Genomic DNA, 24,209 nt, shown 5'->3' with positions numbered 1-24,209 from the left:
GGCAGCTTTCCAGCCACTCTTCCCCAAGCCTGGAGCGTTGCATGGGGTTGCTGTGGCCCAAGTGCAGGACCTTGCACTGAGCCTTGTTGAACCTCATACAATTGACCTCAGCCCATCGATCCAGCCTGTCCAGGTCCCTCTGCAGAGCCTGCCTACCCTCAAGCAGATCAACACTCCTGCCCAGCTTGGTGTTGTCTGCAAACTTACTGAGGGTGCACTCGATCCCCTCATCCAGATCATTGATAAAGATATTAAACAGAACTGGCCCCAGTACTGAGCCCTGGGGGACACCACTGGTGACCGAACACCAACTGGATTGAACTCCATTCAGCACAACCCTTTCGGCCTGGTCATCCAGCCAGTTTTTTACCCAGTGAAGAAGTCTATCCTACCCATGAGCAGCCAGTTTCTACAGGAGAATGCTGTGGGAAATGGTGTCCAAGTCTTTAGTAAAGTCCAAGTAGACAACATGCACAGCCTTTCCGTCATCCACTGAGCGGGTCACCTTGTCATTGAAGGAGATCAGGTTGGTCAAGCAGGACCTGACTTTCATAAGCCCATCAGACTAGGCCTGATCACCTGGTTGTCCTGTACGTGCCATGTGGTGGCACTCAAGACGATCTGCTCCATAACCTTCCCCGGCACTGAGGTCAGACTGACAGGCCTGTAGTTCCCTGGATTCTCCTTCTGGCCCTTCTTCTAGATTGGCACCACATTTGCTAGCCTCGTATCAACTGGGACCTACCCGGTTAGCCAGGACTGCTGAGAAAGGATTGAAAGTGGCTTGGTGAGCACTTCCACCAACTCCCTCAGTACCCTTGGGTGGATCCCATCTGGCCCCATAGACCTGTGTTTGTCTATGTGGTGTAGCAGGTCACTAACCATTTCCCCTTGGATTATGGGGGCTTCATTCTGCTCCGCGTCCCTGTCTTCCAGCTCAGGGGGCTGGGTACCCAGAGAACAACTGGTCTTGCTATTGAAGACTGAGGCAAGAGAAACCTCTTGAAGTAGTAAAACGAGTAGTGGCCACTCCTGAAGGGAGAGGAGAATAACCCCATCCATCAGGACAGGCTGGGACTTGACCAGCTGACCCTGAGGAGGAGGCTCTGGGCACTACAGGGGACACCATATGAGCCAGTAGCGCATGCTCACCATGAACAAGGCCAGCTGCATACGGGGCAGCATTAGGAGGAGCATTGGCCACGCAGACATCTTGAGTTCTCACCCCTCTTGTCTCAGCACTGGTGTGGCCACACACAAAGAGGTGTGTCTCAGTGTGGGGCTCCTCATTTTGCAGAAGGAGGGAGGAATTGGAGAGTGTGCAGAGGAGGTCTGCCAAGGTGGTGTTTGGTGCACATGACCTGTGTGGGACGGTTGAGGGACATGGGTTTCTTTGTCCCAGCGTTGTTCAGGCTCTGGACAATATGGGAGTAGCCTGAGAGTGCTTGAAGGTTGGTTTCAGAGATAGCAGAGCTGTTCTTTGTAGTGGGAAACAGCATGAGAAAGAAATAATGCCACAAAGTGCAGCTTGGGACGTCCAGAGTGGACATGAGGAGAAAGAACTGTCACTCCAAGGGCAGTGCTGTTGTGCAACAGGTCACCCTGGGTGAGCCCAAGGCTTTGTGTTTTAAGGAAGAGCCAGGGAGGCTGGAGAGATTCCAGTAAAGGCAGGAAGATGCTGAGGTGAGAGCAAGGTGCAGTAGCAGGGTGGGTGCCTACAGCCTGCAGGGAAAGAGGCAGAGGTGATGCAAGCCCATAGGACAGCCTGTGGTGGAGATGACAGCGGGATGTAGAAAGGCTGAAAGCCCCCAACAGAGAGGAGCTCTTTCTGCCGTTGGCAATGGCCATTGTCTCTGCCGCTGATGCCTCTGAGGAGACACCTTATCCTTTTAGCATTAGGGCCTCATTGCCTCCTTGTCCACATCCAGGAGCCTGGGAGGTGTCGCAGCATAGTCCTGCCCTTGGCATCACACATCCCCACATCACACGGCCCCAGGAAGAGCCCTGAGCACCGTGTGAGGGACAAGATCTCCCTTCCCAGGGGCTGGGGGTCAGCTGGTTAATGGGGTCAGGGCTCGGCCCTTTGCCTTAATGGGACACATTAAGGTTTACTCAGCATCAGAGCCACCTTCACATGTCCTTTGCCTGCCATCTCTGCCTCCAGCTTTCTGCTCTAACCAGTCCCCAGGGAGGCTTTGTCAGTAATGTCCCTCAGTGGGACCCATTAAGGCTCAAAGAAACTTTGCAGTTTGCATCTGACTTCTTCAGAGGTTTCCTCAACTTCTTCTCAGTGTCTGAGGTTCACGGACTTGGTCCCAAACCCACCAGAGAGGTCATTACAACACCTTGGGCTGGTCCTCTGCTGTTGAGCTGTTCCAGGCTCCTGGGATGGAGGGAGTGCATGGCAAGCAGGAAGAGCTACAGAGAGACAGCTCTGCCCAGGAGCAGCTCCTCTGCAAAGCACCGCAGGGCTGAGGGCACTGCCTGCAGGCACTGAGTGGAGACAAGCAGGGCAGAGAGAGGTTAAAGGCGGTCTGGGCTGGGTGGATGGCTGAGAGCTCACTGCAGGAGCAATCTTCACAGCCTCTCCACCCTAAGTCTCGCTGCACGGCAAAGAACATGAGCTCCCTGGAGGGGTACGATAAATCTGTCACAGCGTACAGAGATCTCTCCAACGTAGAGGAGTAGGACCTGCTCCCGAGCAGGGCTTCCCTGCTGCACTGTCAGAGGGACAGGTAATGACAGTTGCCTTCTCCCGGGGATGGCTGCAGGGGTGTGAAGCCGGGTGTGCAGGCAGGGCTGCCCAGGGCTGTCCTGCAGAGCAGGGTCCCTGCGCCCAGGGGGCTGTGTGCCAGGGCAGGGACTCTGACACTTGCCAGGGCCAGCACTCAGCCTGCCCGGGTGGCTCCGCACAGCGCTGCAGGGAGAAGCTGTGGGTGGAAGGAGCGGCCCCCGTCAGGGCACGGTCCCTCTGCTGTGGAGAGGGTGCTGCGTGGGTCAGGGCTGCTCACAGCTCCACATCACTTCAGGACATTGCCAGAGGCAGATTTTCAAGAAGCACATCAAGGCAGGTGCTACGTGGAAGGAAAGGTGCTTTCTGAAGCCTGTGCTTTCCGTTTCCTGCTGAGTTTGTGGGGGAACATAGCCATGGAGCTGTGAGGTTTGCAGAAGAGACTGAGACCTCGACAGCATTAGACTGAGAGGTCAGTAGGTCTGTGAGGAAGCTGATTCAGTCCCTCCACCAGTTCCTTTGCCTAATGAAAGCCCCATCACTTGTGTGGAATCCTCGTGGGTTATCTGACCTGCCCCTTCTCTGAGATGCTCCTGGGCAGTGTCCTGCTGCCAGGAGGGCTCTGCAGGGCAGACCTGAGCACAGAGCGGGTGGGATGTAGTCTGTGGGCACTGATAGGTAGCAGCCATGGGGAGAGAGAAGCAGCTCCTGGCAGGGACAGATCCAGGCAGCAGAGGCACTGACCGGGAGTGAGAGCAAAGTGCTGAGAGCAAAGGCTGGGAGGGGGGAATTGGGCATCTCCCTGTCAGCCCTTCACTGAACATGTTTTTCCCCTACCAAGTCTGTCAGTCTCCTCTGCCACCCAGCAGAGCCTCTGCCCTCAAGGCGCTGGGGTGCAGGGCAGGAGCTGCCTCCTCTGCAGCCTGAGCTCCAGCAGAGGAGACTCTCCTGAGTGCCCATCTCTCCCTCCCTGGCCTTGCCTCACTTGGCAGAAGCCCTGGGGTATTTCTCCTGCTTTCTCCACCTGCCCCTGCTGCTGCTGTTTTCAGGCTCTCTAGGGATGGGCTTTGCAGCAGCAGCTCAGCAACTGACCCTGCAGGTCTGGCCATGCAGCTGTGTCCATGGGAGCAAGGTGCCCAAGGCCTCTTCTAGCCTGTGGGTGTCTGGGCAATGCAGTCCATAGGGTGGGGAGAAAGCTGGCTCTCTCTTCAGGACACCCCATCTTCAGGGCATCCAGAAGCTCACAGCTCTTCCCTGGGGAGGGGAGTGTGGAGATCGTCTGCATTTTGCAACTGGCTTCCTCTGTTCTGAGAGTATCCAGTTTCTTTTCCAGTATCCAGTTTCCTTTCAGGGCAAGAGCTGAGTGTGACCATCCTGTGGCTCCGAGAGGTGTGAGCCAAGGGCACCTGAGAGCAAGACTGAGGGACAGACCATCTCTCCTCCCTATGCACTGAGGGTCCAGCCCTTTGCCTGCCAGGGCTCTCAGGGTAGCACTTGCAGTGTAGCAGAAATGCCAAGGATGTCTGCCTTCCACAAACCCCCCTCAGGTGGGACAAGGAACAGGAACAAAAGAAACCGCAACAAAACCAAACCCCCACAGCTCTCCTCTGCAGTCGGGTGAGTTGGGAGGGACAGTTGTGAGATGGCATTGATTTCATGAGTGGATTTAAGCAGAGATCACTCCTGGTTTCTCTCTGCCTGTTGGTGCACAGCAGGACTGACTCCTCCGGTGCCCACAGCAGAATCCCCTGCTCCCTGTTGGGCCCTCAGCCAGCGAGAAAGAGAGTTGCAGCCAGGCAGCTGCATGAAGGTCTTTCTGGAAGGAGAGAGAGAGGCTGGCGGGGGGTGTTTCTGTGAGAAATGCAGCAGGTTTTGCTGAGAGTCCTAACTCTTCACTGCCTTTTCCTCCTTGGACAGGCCCCCACACCCAGAGGAAGCAAATGTCCAACAGCAGCTCCATAACCAAGTTTCTCCTCCTGGCATTCGCAGACACACGGGAGCTGCAGCTCTTGCACTTCTGGCTCTTCCTGGGCATCTACCTGGCTGCCCTCCTGGGCAACGGCCTCATCATCATGACCGTAGCCTGTGACCACCACCTCCACACCCCCATGTACTTCTTCCTTCTGAACCTCTCCCTCCTTGACATGGGCTCCATCTCCACCACTGTCCCCAAAGCCATGGCCAATTCCCTGTGGGACACCAGGGCCATCTCCTACACAGGATGTGTGGCCCAAGTCTTTTTCTTTTTCTTGTTTATGTCAGCTGAGTATTTTCTTCTCACTGTCATGGCCTACGACCGCTACATTGCCATCTGCAAACCCCTGCACTATGAGACCCTCGTGGGCAGCAGAGCTTGTGTCCACATGGCAGCAGCTGCCTGGGGCAGTGGGTTTCTCTATGCTGTGCTGCACACTGCCAATACATTTTCAATACCACTCTGCCAAGGCAATGCCCTGGCCCAGTTCTTCTGTGAAGTCCCCCAGATCCTCAAGCTCTCCTGCTCAGAAACCTACCTCAGGGAGGCTGGGCTTCTTGTGGCTAGCCTCTGTTTTGCATTTGGTTGTTTTGTGTTCATTGTGCTGTCCTATGTGCAGATCTTGAGGGCCGTGCTCAAGATCCCCTCTGAGCAGGGACGGCACAAAGCCTTTTCCACATGCCTCCCTCACCTGGCCATAGTCTCTCTGTTTATCAGCAGTGGCATGGTTGCCTACCTGAAGCCCCCCTCCATCTCCTCCCCATCCCTGGACCTGGTGGTGTCAGTTCTGTACTCAGTGGTGCCTGCAGCAGTCAACCCCCTCATCTACAGCATGAGGAACAAGGAGCTCAAGGATGCCCTATGGAAACTCACCCAATGGCCGTAGCGTCACTGACAACAACCTGCCTCCCAGCACTTCACATGTCCCGGAGCTTATCTTAGGCCAGCAGTCTGCTTTTTTCCCTGTAAGAATTCTACTTACATATAATTTTCTACATTGATACTACTTCTCTTGAGGCTTTATCCTGTTGGGTCTGACCCTAGCACCACATTGTGTCATCTGTGACCTGTCCACTAGCAGCTCTTCAATAAAAGGGCATCTCCTGGGTGCAGTCCCTGGAGCTTGGGCTCTTCCTCCCAAGTGGCTGCCACTAAAATGTCCAAGGAATTGGTCTTTGAAAAAGTCTTTTCTCCTTATGTTCTCCCTGTGTTTGGGGTTAAGCTCACAGTATCATGGGGTTCCACTGGACCAGAAGTTCTGGTTTTAAAGGCTCTCTTCTTGGCGTAAGATGGTGCATGAGCTCCCCATTCCCTCCTCGGGCTGCTTCACATACGTCAGGACTCATGGCGTATAGCCGTCTTTATGGAAATGAATGTGGAGCGGTCAGGAGAGGACGAGGACTCACCACGTGCCCTGGGGTGGGAGTGAATGGAGGCACACAAAGTGAAACACCCTCAAACACCCCAAAAGCAAAGCACTAAATCAAGGTATGCACAAAGAAGGACTCTGCAGTGCCATGGGAGTCAGTGTGGACCCAGTGGGCATGGCAAAGGGAGACTGGAGAGATGCGGGAGGTGCCTGAGGAGCCCCAGGGCCAGGACTCTTGTGCTGTCCTAGGGAGAGGGGCTGGTGGGACAAGAGAAGGGTGCAAATGCAGTCGGGGTTAGGGACAACCTACAATATGAATGCAGCAAAGCTAGAGATTGACTGGGCTCCGTTTCCTCTTGCCCTTTTGGCCAGCAGCAGCCCCGTGGCTGGTGGGGAGGCTGACCCCCCTGTCTGACCTCCAGGAGCTGCTGTGCCCTTCAGAGCAGCCGGAGCTGTGGTTGAGTGCCCAGAGTGCTGCAGCCCCCTGTGGTGGGCACTGCCATGGGGCCAGGGGAGGTGTGGAGAGCTGGAGCTGGGGCTGGGCTGGAGATGTCCTGGAAGAGGAAACACCAGTGTAGAGCTAAGCTGTGCGAGTGTGCAGGAGAAGGGCACACAGCAGGGTGCTCACAAGGCAGAGCCAGGTGGCAAAATGAAGGAAGCAAGGCACCAAAGGTGCAGAAGAGAGGGGCTTGGTCTGTGCCATGCTCCCTGGACACCCCGGGGAAGCTGCCCTAGGAATATTGTCCCAGACCGGTCCCACACACCAGCCGTTTCCATCTCTGGCCATACAGCCCAGCCATGAGAAGGGACCTTTGCTGTATGGTCACCTCCGTCCTCCTCCGAGGCTCAGTGATACCCAACTCCACAGCCATTATTAATAAAGAGGAAACCAGTTTCCTACTGACACTCCTTACACACCAAGTCCCAGAGCTCTTGCCACAGCTGCTCTCTCAGCCAAGCCCATTCTCAGACAGCTGCAGCTCGAGCAGGTGCTCATGGCCTTGTCTCGACAAATACTGAAACTGTCCAGTGATTCAGAACGCACCAGCTGGCCTGGGTCCTTGCCCCAGTGTTTGACTCCGAGGGATTTCTCAAAACCCCAGCTCTCTCAGCCTCTCCTTGTCCATAACGTGCTCCAGGCCCCAACCATCCTTCTGGCCTCTGCAGGACTTGCTCCAGTCTGTCAGGGTCTTCATTGTGCTGGGAAGCCCTATACTGGGTGCAGCAGTCCTGGGGTGGTCCTGTGGTGGGTTAACGTTGACCAGCAGCCAGACAGCCACCCAGCCGCTCACTCACTCCCCCAGCTCAACAGGACAAGGGGAGAAAATAAATCAGAAAAGCGCATTGGTCAAGGTGTGTGTGGGTAGAGGCCAGAAATGTTGGCACTGTGGTAGGTGCTTGGTTTGATTTTACCCTAGCTAAGCACCCACAAAGTCGTTTGCTCACTCTCCACTACCCCCACCACCCCCAGCAGGACGGGGGAGGGAATTGGAAGTGCAAAAGCTAGAAAACTCATGGGTCAGAACAAAGACAGTTTAATAGGTAAAGCAAAAGCTGTGTCTAGAAGAAAAGCAAAATGAGGAATTCATGCACTACGTCCCATCGGCAGGCAGATGTTTAGCCATTTCCGGGAAAGCAGGCCTTGGGAAGACAAGTGCTTGATCACAAATATTTCTCCTTTTTCCTTCTTTCATTGAGTTTGGGGTTTTACTTTTTTTGCTGAGCCTGCCATCATATGCAATGGAATATCCCTTTGGTCATTCTGGGTCAGCTGTCCCAGCTGTGTCCCCGCCAACTTCTTGTGTACCCCCAGCCTCTTGCTGCAGGGGCAGAGTGGGAAAAAGAGAAAGCCTTCATGCTCTGCAAGGACTGTGCAGCAATAGCCAAAACACTGTTGCGTTATCAGTGCTGTTTTAGTGTCAAATCCAAAGCACATCACCCTGTGGGCTGCATTAACTCCATCCCAGCCATTTACAGGTCATACATCAGGGTGAGGAATGAACGATGTCTCAATTAAATGATCTGAGGAAATCAGTGGATCACAGGACCTGGCTCTTCTGGGGGACTCCGTTTCCTCGGTGTTCATGGTCGAGTGAGACAGCAGGATGCAAACCTTCCAGGAGGTTTCTTGTGGTGTTTGTGGAAACGTTCTTAGCAGAGCTGCCAAAGAGTCCCTTCAGTCTTCTGCTCACCTGGACCTGGCACTCCCAAAAGAGGAAGAGCTGGTCAGGCATGTGAATACCAGTGTCAGCCTTGGCTGTGGTGACCATGAAATGCTGGTCTCCCAGATCTCCAGGGAGGTGGGGAAGGAGGGTAGCAGAGCACAGAGCCTGGACTTCAGGGCATGAGAAGTTGGCCTATGGAGGGCACTGCAGGTGGGATCCCATAGGGGCAGTGTCAGGGCCCTGAGAGCATCCATAGGTCTTCATCACCCTGACCAGCCTAACGTGGGGCCTGGAGCCACAACTCTGTCCATGGGCCCAGGGGACCATTGAAGCCCAAGCCTGAGCTTCAGCCCCAGCTTGAGCTATGCTGTAGGTGTACTGGTTTCCAGACCAGCCATAGACACAGCCTTGCCTGTCCATGAACCCTGTTGATTCGGGCTTGCAGTCTCACTTCCCAGCTTGGTTCTTCATGGGGTGTACAATGAAATGAAACTGTGGCCCTCCAAGTGCCACACCCCAGGTGATTCACAGAGGCCTAGGGCCTTTCTGCTTCCTTTCTTCCCATCACTTGGTCATGTTTGGGGAGGAGAGGAAGGAAAAGCAGGTGAGCTTTCTGGGTGCCAATTGTTGAAAGTGGGGAGCAGAGCCGACACAAGTGAAATGATCAAAAGGCTATATTAGTTCAAAACTCTTATTTTGAGCTCCTTTCTCGGAGGCTGAAATCTTCAGCAGGAACCTGGAAGCTCTGAGATCCCTCCATCTCCCTCTCTTTCAGTAATTAAGTTGATAGTACCCAATTCAGAGGCTTTTTTCAGTTCTGTTTACAGCCTAAAGCACCCCTTGCTCTGCAGATGTGCCAGGAAACTTGCAGAAGGATCATACTCTTCTGCACAAGAAGGTGGATGTTCCCAGGAATCTCAGGAGGCATGGCATAGTGACAGCTGTGTTCAGGGAGCTGCTCAAATGCCGCATCTCCGTTTCTGTAACGCTGCCTTAGATGCCTGGTTCATGTGTAAACTCCCTCTGCAAATGCTGACATTTACTGTGCTACCTGTTCTGAGCCCAGAGCTGGCCCTGCTTGGAGCTGGGTGGGAGTCGAAGCTTCCTGAGCTCCCTTTTTCCCTGAATTGCCCTGTGGTGTAGGGACCCTCACCTCCAGCTTAGTCTCTTCTTGGAGGGCACGTTGCAAGGCACAGGGTCATGGAAGGGTTAGTGGTGAAAAGACTGCTGGGGCTCTCTAGTCCAGGCTCCAGGCTGGCTGTGACTTTGTGGAGCTGAAACCTGAAGAGCTCCAAAGGTGGAGATCACAGCAATGCTCCTCCTAGGCCCTTATATTTTTCCTAAGGCTCAGCCTAGAGCTCCCAAGAGGCAGTTTGTGGCTGTGGCCTCTGTCATCTCGTTGGCCACTGCAGAAGCAAGCTTGGCTCCATCATCTCTCCAGGTAGCTCTAGGCTCTCATTAGGTTGCCCTGTGCCTCCACTTCAGCAGGCTCTAGTGAGGCCCACTTCCCTCAGACTCTCCTCACACCTCATGCTTTAGGCCCCTAGCTCCATCTTGCTAGACCTCCTCTGGACTGGCACCTCTTTATTCTCCTTTGGAATTGTGAGACCCACTGGCTCCTATGGCATCCGCTACGGTGCCCAGGCCCTTCTGCTCAGGGAACTCCTTAGCTGGTCAGGTCCTTACCAATGCTGCTGCATGAGTTGCTGTGCAGCTTGTGGGTTGAGATAAAAACAGTTTAACAGGCAAAAGAAAAAGATAAAGCCAAACGTAAACCAAAACCAACAGACAACGCATGGGCAATCACTCACCACCTCTCATAAGGAAACTGATGCCCACCCGGCCTCCCTTTAACAGATACTTTGAATGACAGAAACCACCTCCTTCTTCCTCTGCCCCAGCTCTTCTTGCTGAGCATGACATCATATGGTATGGAACATCCCTTTGGTCAGTTGGGGTCAGCTTTCTGGGCTGTGTCCCCCTGCCAACTCCTTGCCCACTCCCAGCCTACTCACTGGGAGGGAGCAGAGTGTGAAACAGAGAAGACCTTGACACTCTGCAACCACTGCTCAGCAACAGCCAAAACACTGGTGCGTTATCAACGCTGTTTGAGGCACAAAGGCAAACACATAGCACCATAGGGGCTGCTACGAAGGAAGTGAACACCATCCCGGCCAGACCCAGTACACTTGAACTGGGGGCCCAGAAGTGGACACAGGAGTGTCCAGGTGGTCTAACGAGTGATGAGCAGGGGCAGACGATCTCTTCCCTCACACTTTTGGCGAGGCTTCTCTTTATAGGACACTGCTGGTTGCCTTTGTTACCAGGTCGCACTGGGTTGTGTAGACCACTGCTGGATCGTGTTGTGCCCTCTGTTCCCCAGCTCCACCAGGGCCTTTTACGCAGAGCTACTCCCTGGCCAGGCAGTCCCCAGTCCCTGCCACTGCAAGCCATTAGTCTATCCCAGGTGCTGGATCTGGCCTCTGCCCTTGTTCTAGTTCATGAATTTCCTGACAGGACAGTCCTCCTGCCTGTCCGGTTTATCCTGAATGACATCCCTAAGGCACAGGAATGGTCCTTCCAATGTAGTGTCATTGACAAATGTGGTGAGAGTTTCCTCCTCTGGGTCATGGACACACATGTTAAACTGCACAGGCCCCAGGAGAGTCCCTTGTGCTGCCCCACAATGCCCCCGCATGTGCCAGTGGCCTTCAGGTAGGCTATGACCCCTTCACCACTGCTCTCTCAGCCTCGTCGTCCAACTGGTGTGTTACCCAGCTGTTTGTTGATTCATTCAGGCTCTCATGGCCTAACCTGGGTACAAGAATATTGCAGGAGACCATGCCACAAGCCTTGCTTAAGCTGAGGTGAACAACATCCACTGCTCTCCCCTCATGCACAAAGGCAGTTACTTTGTCATGAAGGCAAGCAAGTTGACGAGGCATGATTTACCCTTTGGAAGTCCATGCTGACTGCCTGTGGACACATTCTTCTCTTTCAGGGTCCCAGAAACGTCACCCAAGAGGACTCCAACTGCTGGCACACTCCTCACCAAGGTGAGCTTGTACAGCCTGTGGCTCCCTGGGGTGCACTTTTGGCCTCTTTCAAAGGTGGGTGCAACATAGGCTTGTCCTCACGCACAAGAGACCTCTCCCAATCCCATGACCTTTCCAAAGGCACATTCCACAGAAATATCAATCTTCCCCTCTAACTTCCTTACCACTATTCTGCCTGTTATGTGGCGTATTTAATTTCTCTCATTTATTATATACTTTCCCCTGTCCTGACACAAAGACCATTTCTGAAGTCATCTTTTCAGATGCAGACTGCCTCGACAAAGGCCCTTGCCATGATTCTCCAGCTTTCTCCTTCCCTTACACTTTTTTCATTCGGATACCTCTCACCTATGCTGCTGCTTTGAGCTTCAGGGACTAAAAGCTTGCCTGTCTTTCAGTAGTCAGATTGTCTCTCTTGAAGAGCCAACTCTTCAATTATGTTTATAGCTCCCTTTTTGTATCTATCAATCTACAACATTCCTCATAAGATTATCCCTTGTAGAAAGTCAACCTCATGAGAGGCAGCTTGTACTTAGCATATGGTTGAGGAGTGTGTTTTAGTGTTAATGAAACTTGATCATGCTTTACTTTGCTTTGCTTGGAAAGAGGAAAATTCCTTCTGTGCCTGTGTGCAGCCGGTTCTCTAAGGAGATGAGGTGGGAGATGGTGCCATGGAGCTGTAACATTCAGCTCCCAGAGGTCAGTGAAGTCTGAGGTAAGGCAAAGTGAAGCAAGTCCCAGGTGGCCAATGACAGAAATGGTGAGGCTGGGGAGGTGAGGAGCAAGGCTGTCCATAGAGTGTCAGACCTCAAGGGGCTGCTTTGCCTGCCTGTCCAGACTTCCTGAGGAGACACTCTGCATCAATATCAATGGGAGAATTCTGCTATCACCTCTTCTTTAAACTGAAATTAATAAAATACAACATTTAAAAACATATTTTTTATTAGGTGCACTTTGAAATCTTCCTCTTTAACAACACTATGAAATGGTTCCAATTAGCTGTACAAGTCTTGAAGACTTGAAGAAAATTACAGGAAGAGAACTAGCTCATTAGGGCTTTCTGTATTTTAATGAGACCCGTGGTGTATTTGGCCCTGGGTCTGTGAAGCTCAGATACTGAGAGGAGACTGAAGAAACCTCTCAAGAAGTCAAAGCCAGAAGAAAAACCTTGAAGCATTGATTGGCCCCACTGAGGGCCATTACTGACAAAGCCTCCCCAAGGACTCGTTAGAGCAGATAACTGGAGGCTGTGATTGCAGGTAGGCAAAGGCAATCTGCAGGGGGCTGTAATGCTGAGAAAAGCCTTGGTTTCTTTTATGGAGCAGCAAGGCCAAACCCTGACCCCCAGGCCCTGGGAAGGCAGATCTTGTCCCTCACGAGTGGCTCAGGGCTCTTCCTGGGGGCAGTGGGATGTGAGGATGAGCAATGCCAAGTGTCAAAAAACTGTGCAGCACTTCCTGGCCTCCCCCAGAAGAGGCGAGGAAGAAACAACATCCAGAGCCTCCAAAGACAGTTTCTCCTGGTAGGCCTCGGTAGCAGAGGCAACTGCCCTAGCCAAGAGGGCAAAGGCCTCGTCCCTGTTGGGCTTAGGGGGAGGCTTTGGTGTTCTGCTGAGGGTGTCTAGTTAGTGTGAGGGTATGGGCGCGCTTTGTGGATTTGGGTTGTGTGTCGGGCTGGTGACAGGGTTAGGGTCAAGGCTAGCATCTTAATGTTTGGGCTAAAGGCTAGGAATTTGAGTGAGGAATAGGGTAAGAGTAGGAGTTTATGGTTTGGGGCTTTGGTTTAGAGGTCCGGTTTGAGGTTAGGGATTAGAGTAGTGGATTCGTGTCAGGGTGAAGGGTGCCATTTAGGGGTAGTGTTAGGGCTTAAGGTTACTGGTTAGAAATAGGGTAGATGCCCAACGTGAGTGTTTTTACAGTCAGTGTCACATTAGCATCAAAATTACCTGAACACATCTTTCCTCTTCGAAGTCTTTCATCCCTGTTGGCCAAACCTCTCTTCCCTCCCCTAAATCTTGTCCCAGCTACCCCTGACCTCCCCAAATCTTTCATCCTTTTGGGGACAGCACTGTAATGGCTTTCAAGACCTCAGAGTACCTGTCTCCCCACTGCTGGCTGGTCAGAAGTGACCTCACAGCCAGCGTCCAAGGGGACACATTGTGCTGCTGTGCTGGAGAGGTTCTTGCTCAGCCTGCCCAGCAGTGCTGGAGGCAGGTGATGCCCTCCGCCACCCCTAAGGTACTCTGCCTGCCTACCAGCTCATGCTCCAGCAGTGCTCCCATATATCTTGGGACACATGGGTGCTTCAGCTACCCCAGGGCAGTGGCCACCTCTGTGTGGATCCCTGAATCAAGCCCTGAATGTAGATTTTCAGAAAAACTTGTAACTTCAGCATGAAAGAACTCAATATAATAGCTGAAAAACTCTTCGTTACCAGCATTGCTAGTTTTTTAATGACTTTTCATTATTTTTTTCATAGTTTTTTATTAACAGCACCAAGGGTCTGTACTAGCAAGCTGATTATGCTCTCTTGCTGAATGGAAATACTTTTATGCAGCCACTTATCAAAATAATTTTCTTACCAATGGTTCAAAGGGAGAAACTTTGCTCAGAAGAACGACTGTATTTATATTGGCACATTTGATCTCCCTACGTCTGCCTCTCTGTCTTTTCTCCTTCCTCTGCCTATTCTAGCTTCAGTGAACTCTCCAAGGGAAGCACTCATTGCATGACAGAGTAACTCATGTTGGAAGAGACTCGAACATTGTCTTGTCCAACTCTCCCGTTCAAGGCAGGGTGAAGTAGGTGAGGTAGGTAAAAGTCTCCCCCCCACATTGCCATCATCCACAAAGGAGCTGAAGGTGAGCTCCCTCCCGTCATACAGGGAGATAATAAAGATGTTCAACAGTGTCGGCCCAAGCACTGGGCACTCAGGATGTCGCTAGTGACTGGTTGCCAGGAAGACTCCATACCACCGATGACATCTGGACCTGATCGTCCTGCTAAACTCCTCTAGCCTCTTCTTGTTGCCTCCTGTTGCCTCCTGTTGCCTCCTGTTGCTTCTTCACCTCCTCCTCCTGTTTCCTTATCCTCCTGCTGCCTCCTGTTGTCTCCTCCTCCGGTGTCCTGTTTCCTCCTTTTGCCGCCTCCTCCTCTTTCCTCCTTCTCTTCCTCCTCTTCCTTTTGCCTCTTGTTGTCTCCTGTTGCCTTCTCCTCCCCTTCTTCTTGTTGCCTCCTCTTGTCTCTTCCTCCTCCTCCTTTTATTGCCTCCTGGTTCCTTCTGTTGCCGCCTCCTCCTCTTGCCTGCTTTTGCCTCCTGTTGCCTCCAGTTGTCTCCTCCTGACTCCTCCTGTTGCCTCTCCCTCAAGTTGCTTCCTGTTTCCTCTTGTTGGCTCTCCCTTCACCTCTCATTGCCTCCCCTTGCCTCTTTCTCCTCCTCCTGTTGCCTCCTGTTGCCTCTTCCTGCTCTCCCTTCTGTTGGTTCCTCTTTCCTCCTCTTGCCTCCTTTTCCTCATCCTGCTGTTGCCTCCATTTCCCTCCTCCTCCTCTTGCCTCCTGTTTACGCCTCCTCTTGTTGCCTCTTACTGTCTCCTGTTGCCTTCTACTCCATTTGCATCCTCTTCTCTCCTCCTCCTCTTCCTCCTCCTCTTGCCTCCCGCTGACTAGTTTCCTCCTCTTGCCTCCTCATCCACCTCCTCCTGTTGGTTTCTCTTGCCACTTGTTGCTTCCTCTTTCTCTTCTTGTCTCCTCCTTCTCTTCTTCTCTCCTGTCCTTCTGTTGCCTCATCCTCCTGTTGCATCTTGTTGCTTCCTCCTCCTGTTGCCTCCTGTTGCCTCCTCCTCCTGTCACTTCCTGTTATCTCCTCCTCCTGTTTCCTTCTGTTGCCGCCTCCTCCTCATTCTCCTGTTGCCCTTTGTTGCCTCCTCCTCCTCCTCCTCCTGTTCCCTCTTGTTGCATGCTGGTGTCTCTTGTTCGTCCTCCTCCTTTTGCATCCTGTTGCCTCCTCCACCTCTTGACTCCTCCTCCTCCTTCTCCTGTTTTTTCCTCTGGCCTCCTCTTGCCTCCTCCTTTTCCTCCTCCTCTTGCCTCCTGTTGCCCCCTCCTCCTCCTGTCGCCTCCTGTTTCCTCCTGTTGCCTCCTGCTCATTTTGCCTCCTCCTCCTATTCCCTCCTGTGGACTCCTGTTTCCTCCTCCTCTTCCTCTTGCCTCTGGTTCCCTCTTGTTGCCTTTCCCTCCTACTCATTTTGTCTCTTGTTTCTTCTGTTACCTCCTGTGGCTTCCTCCTCCTCCTCCTCATTTTGGCTCCTGTTTCTTCCTCTTGCATCCTACTCCTTGTTCTCCTCCCCCTCTTGCCTCCTGTTACTCCTTGTGTCCTCCTTTTCCTCCTCTTTCTCCTTCTCCTGTTTCCTTCTGTTGCATCCTCCTCCTCTTCTTGCATCCTGATCTCCTGTGTCCTCCTCCTGCTCCTCCTCCTGTTCTCTCCTGTTGCCCTTTCTTGCCTCCTGTTGCCTCCTGTTTCCTTCTCTTATTGCTGCCTCTGGTTGCCCCCTCCTCCACTTGCCTCCTGTTGTCTCCTGTTCCTTCATCCTCCTCCTGTTGCCTCCTGTTGTGTCCTGTTGCCACCTCCTCCTCATCCTCCTCTTCATGTTGACTCCTTCTGCCTCCTGTTGCCTCTCATCCTCTTTTCTTCTTCTTCCTCATCCTCTTCCTCCTCCTGCTCTTCCTTCTCTTCCCTCATTCTCCTCACCTTGTTGCCTCCTCCTCCTGTGCCTTCTCTTCCTCCTCCTCTTCCTGTTGCCTCCCTTTGCCTCCCATTGCCTCCTCCTCCTCCTCCTGTTGCCTTCTCCTCTTCCTCCGCCTTCTCCTCCTGTTGCCTCCTCCTCTTCCTGTTCTATCTCAGACTGCTTATGTTCCTCCTCTTCCTCTTCCTGTTTCGTCTTCCTCCTCTTCCTCCTCCTCTTGTCTCTTGTTGCCTCCTGTTGCTTCCTGTTCCATCCTCTTCCTTTTGCCTGGTCTCATCATCCTCTTGTCACCTCCTGTTGCCTTCTCCTCCTCCTCCTCTTCCTCCTCTTCCTGTTGCCTCCTGTTGCCTCCCCCTTTCCTGTTGCCACTCTTGCCTCCTCTTGGATGGTCCTCCTGTTACCTCGTGTTGCTTCCTGTTGCCTCCAGTTGACTCTTGTTGCCTCGCCCTCTTGTTGCCTCCTGTTCCTTCTCCTCCTCTTCCTCCTGTTGACTCCTGTTGCCTCATGTTCCTCATGTTGACTTTATGTCCTCCTCCTCCTCCTGTTGCCACCTCTTTTCTTTTTTTTCCTCCTGCTGCTCTTCTTCCACCTCCTCCTGTTGCCTCGTCTTTCTGTTGCCTTCTCCTCTTTCTCTTCCTTCTCCTCCTGTTACATTCTCCTCATTTTCTTCCTCTTCCTGTTTCCTTCTCCTCCTCTTCTTATTGTTTCCTTCTCCTCTCCTCTTCCTTTTGCCTTCTTTTCCTGTTGCTTACTTCACCTTCTTCTTCTCCTGTTTCCTCTTCCTTCTCTTATTCATGTTACTGATGTTGTTGTTCCTCCTCCTTTTCCTCTTGCTTAGAGTCTTCCTCCTCCTCTTCTGGTTGTTTATGGTTTTTCTGCCGTTGTTGTTCCTCCTCTTCTTTGTCTTTCTTTCTTTCATTCCTTTTTTTTTCCTCTCCATTCTTCTCTTTTTTCTCCTCCTCCTTTGTTTTCTTCCTGGTCCTGTTCCTTCTCCTTCCTCCTCTTCCTGCTGTTTATACTTCTGCTGTCGCTGTTCTTGTTCGTCCAACTCCTTCTCCTTTTACTCCTCCTTTTAATCCTTCTCAACTTTATCTTTGTTGCTCTGTTTCTTCTCCTCCTGTTCTTTTTAGTGCTGCTACGATTTCTCCTTTTCTTCCTTCTGATCACCCTCCTCTCCCACCATCTGTTTTTCCTCCTTCTCCTCCTGTTCCTCTTGTTTGTGGTTTTCTTCTTCCTCCTTTTCCTCTTCCTTTTTCTCTTTCTCCTCCTGCTTCTCACTCTCAACCTCCTCTTTCTCTTGTTCTTCATGTTGCTACTCATCCTATTCTCTTTCTCCTCCACTACTTTTTTTCTCATTCCCTACCTTCTCCTGGGTTTTTTTGGTTTTGGTTTTTGGTTTTGGTTTTTGGTTTTTTATCTTCCTGTTGGTTTTCCTCCAGTTGTTCCTCTACCTCCTCCTCCTCCTCCTGTTCTTGTTCCTCAGAATCACAGAATGGCTGAGGTTGGAATGGACCTCTGGAGTTCATCTGTTCCAAGCTCCATGCTCAAGCAGGGCCACCTAGAGCTGGTTTCCCAGGACCATGTCCAGACAGCTTTTGAATCTCTCTAAGGGATGGAGACCTCACAACTTCCCTGGGCAAGCTGTGCCAGTGCTTAGTCACCCTCACAGTGAAAAAGTGTTTCCTGATGTTCAAAGGGTACCTCCTGTGTTTCAGTTTGTGCCCATTGTCTCTTTTCCTGTCACTGGGCACCACTGAAAGGAGGCTCCATCCTCTTTGCACCCTCCTTTCAGGTATTTATAGACATTATTAAGATCCCCTCTGAGCCTTCTCTTCTCCAGGCTAAACTGTTTCAGCTCTCTCAGCCTTTTCTCATGGGTGAGATGCTCCAGTCCCTAGGTGCTCCAGTCCCTTCATCACCTTTGTGGCCCTTTGCTGGACTGTCTACATTATGCCCATGCCTCTCTTGTACTGCAGAACCCAGAACTGGACACAGCACTCCAGGTGTGGACAGCACACAGCACTCCCTTGACCTGCTGGCAGTAATTTGCCTGATGCAGCCCAGGATACCATTCGCCTTTTTTGCAGCAAGGACACGTTGCTGGTTGATAGTCAACCTGCTGCCCACCAGGACCCCCAGGGCCTATTCTAGTGAGCTGCTTTCCAGCTGGGTGGCCCCCAGCATATTTGGGTGCATGGCCTTTTCCCTCCCTGGGGCAGGGCATATCACTCGTCCTTGTCAAACTTCATGAGGTCCCTGCCAGCCCATTTCTCCAGCCTCTCGAGGTCCCTCTGGATGGCAGCATGACCATCTGCCATATTAGCCACTCTGCCCAGCTCGCTGTCATCTGCAAACTTGCTGAGGTACGTGCTTCCTCATCATCCAGATCGTTAGTGAAAATGTTAAACAGGACTGGACCCTCCTTTGAGGGTCCCTGGGGCACACCTCTAGGTACTGGCCTCCAGCTTGACTTTGCAATGCTGCTCACCAACCTCTGGGCCCAGCTACTCGGCTAGTTTCAGGTCCAGCCCGCTGTCTGCACATCCAGCCAGTACATCAGCAGCTTCTCTATGAGGATCTTATGGGAGACTGTGTCAAAGATCTTACAGAAGTCCAGGTGGACAATAGCCCCTGCTCTCCCATCATCTACCAGGCCAGTCATTTTGTCATAGAAGTTTATCAAGTTGGTCAAGCATAACTTCCCCTCAGTGAACGCATGCTGCCTCTTCTTGATGATTTTGTTGTCGTTCGTGTGCCTGGAAATGTTTTCTCCATCTTTCTCCAGTGATAGCTGCTCCATCACCGTCCCAGGGATCGAGCTGAGGCTGACCGTCCTGTAGTTCCCTGGGTCCTCCTTCTTGCCTATCTTGAAGATAGGAGTACCATGTGCTGTAGTGCACGCTTCGGGCACTTCTTCCACTACAATGCATCCAAGATTATCAAGAGTAGCCTCACAATGACATCAGACACTTTCCTCAGCACTTGTGGGTGCATGCCATCAGGACCCATGGACTTACCTATGTCCAGTTTGCTTAAGTATTCCCTGACCTGATCCTTTTCCACCAAAGGCAGGTCTTCCTTGCTCCAGAATTCCCCCTGCTCTCTGGGACCTGGCATTCCTGAAGGCCACTCTTGCTAGTAAAGACTGAGGCAAAGGCGGCCTTCAGTGTCTCAGCCTTTTCCATGTCCTGTGTAACCAGGCCCCCCGTCTCGTTGAGCAATGGGCCCACATTTTCCCTAGCCTGCCTTTTGTCTCCCGTGTACTTACAGAAGCCCTTTGTGCTGTCTTTGACATCCCTGGCCAGATTTCATTCCATTTGGGCTTTAGCTTTCCTAAGGTCATCCCACGATGCTCGGACAACGTTTCTGTATTTCTCCCAGGTTACCTGTCTCTGCTTCCACGGTCTGTAAGCTTCCTCTTTGTATTAGAGTTTGGCCAGGAGCTCCTTGTTCATCCACACAGGCCTCCTGGCATTTTAGTTTCACTTCGTATTCATTGGGATGGAGCTCTCTTGTGCTTGGAGGAGGTGATCCTTGAATATTAACCAGTTTTCATGGCCCCATCCCCTTCCCTCTGGGGCCTTATCCCACGGGACTCTTCCAAAGAGATCTTTGAAGAGGCCAAAGTCTACTCCCCTGAATCCAGGTTTGTGACCTTGCTTTTCACCCTCCTCTCTGCCTTTGGGAACCTGAACTCCGCCATCTCATGGTGACTGCAGCCAGGGCTTTCTTTTCACCTTCACATCCCCAGCGAGCCCTTCCTTGTGGGTGAAGAGGAGATCCAGCAGAGCACCTCTCCTCATTGGCTCCTCTCTCTCTTGGCTGAGGAGGTTATCAACAGGGCACTCCAGGAACCTCCTGGACAGCTTAAGTCCTGCTGTGTTGTCCCTCCAGCAGATATCGGGGTGGTTGAAATCCCCCAGGAGGACCAGGGCCTGCAACCGTCAGGCTGTTCCTATCTGTCGGCAGAGGGCCTGGTCCACTTATTCTTCCTGGTCAGGTAGCCTATAGCAGACACCCACTATAGTGTCAGCCTTACCTTTCCTCTCTTTAGTCCTCACCCATAAGCTCTCCCTCGGCTGCCTCTGCACCCCCAGGCAGAGCTCCATGCACTTCAGCTGCTCTCTCACATGAAGGGCAACTCTCCCCCCTCACCTTCCCATCTTCTCCTTCCTAGAGAGCCCTTATCCCTCCTTTGCAACATTCCAGTCATGGGAGCAACCCGCCAGGATCGTAACCCTGCAACTGCACACAGACGCACAACTCCTCATGTGTATTCTCCGTACTGTGTGCATTAGCGTGCAAGCACTTTGGAGAGGCATGCCAGCATGTTGAGCTCCCAGAGAGGGTTTGGGGGATTTCCCCATCACAGTGCTTTGTAGGCAGCTCCTGGTCACTACAGCCAAGGCTGACACTGGGTTTCACGTCCCTGATCAGCACTCCCTCTTTTGCAAAGGCCAGAATGAAGTGAGCATCACCTTTGGCTGCCTACCTGGCATCTGCGCAAAGAGGTCTTACCAAGAGACCCCAGACACCTGCTGGACAGCATGCATCCTGCTTTGCTTCCCTTCCAGTGAATGTCAGGGTCATTCAAGTCCCAGTGAGCCCTGGGGTCATGGATCTGGAGACTTCCTTGGGTTGCTTAAACAAGGCTTTGTCCAATTCCTTACCTTGATTGCATTTTCTTTGTCTCCCACCATGATATCACACTAGCAGGTCTCTTCTGTGACCCTCACCCACAAGGGCTCACCCAACCCATTCCACATCCCATAGAGAAGCTCCATACATATGACAAGCTCCTGCACGCATAGGACATTCCCCTCCTGATCATTCCAGCCTGTCTCTCCTGAGAAGCCCGTATGTACCATTGCAGCACCGCTAGCAGTGTGAGCTGTCCCACCACTCCTTGCCATTTCTTCCTTTGAAGTCAAAACTATGATGGCACATGGGACTCCAACTCCTCCTCTCTGTGACCCAGGCGGAGGGCATTGGTGCACGCTTGGGCCGCATCACCTCAGCTATGGAACTGGGGACTAGCTTAAACAAGGCCAGCACAGGACCACGTGCCCAAGACCCCATGCGTGCAAATGCTTTGCTTGAGACAGAGCCATGCTGGAGTGGATGGCAGATGGCAAAGTAACGGCACAGCAAGGGGAAATGCTCCATCCCCAAGGCCAGAGAGAAACTGGCCAGGGCTCTGCAGCCCTGGCAGGAGAGGGCTTTGCTGTCTGTGGGGTCTCTGCAGCCCCTGAGGAGGGCCTGTGGTGGATGTGAAGCTGATCTCAAGGAAGGACAGATGCTGCTGAAAATGTCCTTGAGTGTGGACATCCTGTGCTCCAGGAACTCTGTGACAATCCTTGGACTGTTCCTTGATTGTATCAAGAGGGTGAGTAAAGGACAGTTGAAAGAAGAACCAGCAGAGTTTAAGAGTAGGCAAACGAGTGGAGATCCTGATGTGATGTCCTTCCTGTTCATGAACTGCCCTGCATCTTCGGGATGGAGGTGGGTCAGACCTTGCCTCACTACAGTGCCGAGAGAGTCGCTGAACAAAAGAACCTGACTCTGTTTGAGATGCCATCTGCGGTGCCAGTCACCCGCCCTCTCTGGACAGGGATGCCTTTCCTGTAGGTCCTGTGCTGTCCTGACCAGCCACATGCAGTTGTGCTGTGCAGCCCTGGCATCTTACGTAGCACTACAGGCCTGTGTTTGGCCATTGAGTAGCTGCCTTGGATTTAGTTAGGCACTGTAGGGACGTCCATGAGACAACTGCAATTACAGTTGATGGCAATCTAGTATGTACAGCTGATGGAGAGAGAAAATTTTTAAAAAGGACTGAGATATCCCGATGGCACATGAGTCCATTTGCCCAGCTGACTACCTTGATAGGCTGTCCTGACCATCATGAGTAGGGAAAAGCTCAGTTTTCCTACACGTGGGCTTCTGGTGCTGGCCAAAGGAATCCCCCACCAGCCTCCAAGGTGATGCCCCCAGATGCTGTTCCTTCTCTAAACCGCTCCGTTAGAGTTTGCTGTTACCTGCACTTATCTTGGACCACCTCTGACACTTCCAGTGTCACCAGGTGTACGCATCTGAGAAGCTCACTCCTGGCCTCCATCTCCATGGATTTGCATGGGAGCTGAGACAAGTAGCTCTCATGCAGATGCCTATTTTCTAAAATCATAGAAATGCACACATGAACTGAGGAAGAGGAATCCCATCTGCTGAAGGTTTGTGGCAGGCATGGGAGAGAGCTGAGGCCCTTTCTAGCCCCAGGACTACAGGTCCAGGATGAGATGCCTCGACTGACTGAGCTGAAACCTTTCCCTCACCAGGGTGAAGGAGATTCCTCTCCGCCACTGTCTGCATACGCTGCTAATGATGGGACATGGAAAGGTGAGTCTCATGCCCAGCTCTTTTCCTGATAGGAGAAATGCCCCTGCTGGAAAGAAGCGTCTCTGCCAGCTGGGAGAGGGAATGAGAACATCAGTGATTCCTTCAGCTTGTTCCACAGTAGGTGCCTCTGGAGCCCCAGCTGCAAATCAAGGGAGCCCAGAGGGGGCAGAGAAAGTGTTGCCTTGGGCTGGTCCTCTGCTGCTGAGCTGGGCCGGGCTCCTGGGACAGAGGGAGCTCATGGCAAGTGGGCAGAGCTGCAGAGAGACAGCTCTGCCCAGGAGCAGCAGCTCTGCAAAGCACAGCAGGGCAGAGAGCACAGCCTGCAGACTCCGAGGGGACAGGAGCAGGGCAGAGAGAGCTTAAAGGCAGTCTGGGCTGTGAGGAAAGTTGAGAGCTCGCTGGGGGAGAAATCTTCACAGCCCTCTACATGGTAAGTACCTGCATGAGAGGCAATGTATCTGCAGTTTTTGGAAGGATCTCCAAAAGCTGGCACATCCCACAGTCAGGAGGACTTCCACAGTTTCTCTAGCGTAGAGGAGGACATGCTGCAGAGCAGGGCTTCCCTGCTGCACCATCAGAGGGACAGGGCATCACAGCTGCCTTCTCCCAGGGACAGCTGCAGGGCTGTGAATGTGTGTGTGTGCCGCCCAGGGTGTCCAGGGCTGTCTTTCAGAGCAGGGTTCCTGCAACCCTGGGGGCTGTGCACTGGGGCAGGGACTCTGCCGCCTGCCAGGGTCAGCACTCAGCCTGCCCGGGTGGCTCCGCACAGCGCTGCAGGAGAAGCTGTGGGTGGAAGGAGTGGCCCTCGTCAGAGCACGGTGCCTCTGCTGTGGAGACGGTGCTGCGTGGGTCAGGGCTGCTCACAGCTCCACATCACCCTCAGGACTTTTCAAGACAGACATCAAGGCAGGGGTTACCTGAAAAGAGAGGTGTCTGCTCTTTGAGTTTTCTCCTCTTGGTTGGCTGAGTGGGCAGTGGGACATTTTGCAGGGGATTTCTCAATTGGAAGGTAAAAGCAGGCATTACTGTAAAGATAAGGAACTTTCCTGAATCTGTGTTTTCAGTTTCCAACTCTGGAGGCTACAGACAGCACCAGGAAAGCAGGGCTCCCTCACACGTAACGGTTACTTTGGAAGACAAACACCATCACTCTGAATGTCACCCTCTTCCTTCTGCTTCCCCAGCTTTATATACTGTGCATGACGTCATGTGATATGGAATAGCCCTTTGGTCAGTTTGGATCAACAATCCTGGCTGTGTTCCCCTCCCAGCTTCTTGGGCACCTGGCAGAGCATGGGGAGCTGAAAAAAAAAAGTCCTTGACCAGTGTAAATACAGCTTAGCAACAGCCAAAACATGGGGGTGTTATCAATATTATTCTCATACTCAAACCCAAAACACAGCACTACACCAGCCACTAGGAAGGAAATCAACTCTATCCCAGCCGAAACCAGGACACCTTTCAAGTGTCATCAGGGTTTTTCACCTGCTTTTTTGGTCCTTGCACTTATGGAGAAGCTGCAGGGAAGAGATGGGCGCACAGGGGCTGGAGTGGGTTCTGTGAGCACCGACAGGGAGGAGACATGCGGACAAAGAGCTCCCAGCAGGGACTGCTCCAGGCAGCAGAGACATGGGCAGGGAGGGAGGGAACTGCTAACGGGAACCCTGTTGCAGGGGAGGTATGGGCACCTCCTGGCCACCCCCTGCAGCGCAGACGCCTTCCCTGAGCAAGCCCCCTCACCTCTCTTCTATCACCCAGCACAGCTCTTGGCCCTCACTG

At 52.6% G+C, this 24,209-nt stretch overlaps 1 protein-coding gene across 1 annotated transcript; it reads left to right on the top strand.

Moving 5' to 3' along the window:
- The first annotated feature begins 4,671 nt into the window (after positions 1-4,671).
- LOC142403548 (olfactory receptor 14A16-like) lies at positions 4,672-5,610 on the top strand. The gene has a single exon (XM_075489800.1). The coding sequence runs from the start codon at positions 4,672-4,674 to the stop codon at positions 5,590-5,592; it is 921 nt and encodes a 306-aa protein (XP_075345915.1). The 3' UTR covers positions 5,593-5,610.
- The last annotated feature ends 18,599 nt before the right edge of the window (positions 5,611-24,209 follow it).

This window comes from Mycteria americana, unplaced genomic scaffold, assembly GCF_035582795.1.
Source record: "Mycteria americana isolate JAX WOST 10 ecotype Jacksonville Zoo and Gardens unplaced genomic scaffold, USCA_MyAme_1.0 Scaffold_39, whole genome shotgun sequence".
NCBI lineage: Eukaryota > Metazoa > Chordata > Aves > Ciconiiformes > Ciconiidae > Mycteria > Mycteria americana.
The sequence above is the reverse complement of the archived record's forward strand: the minus strand, read 5'-3'. Positions and strand labels throughout refer to the sequence as shown.

What these genes read in the sequence shown, in the direction of transcription:
- LOC142403548 (XM_075489800.1), top strand. Translation starts at nt 4,672, where the DNA reads ATGTCCAACAGCAGCTCCATAACCAAGTTTCTCCTCCTGGCATTCGCA.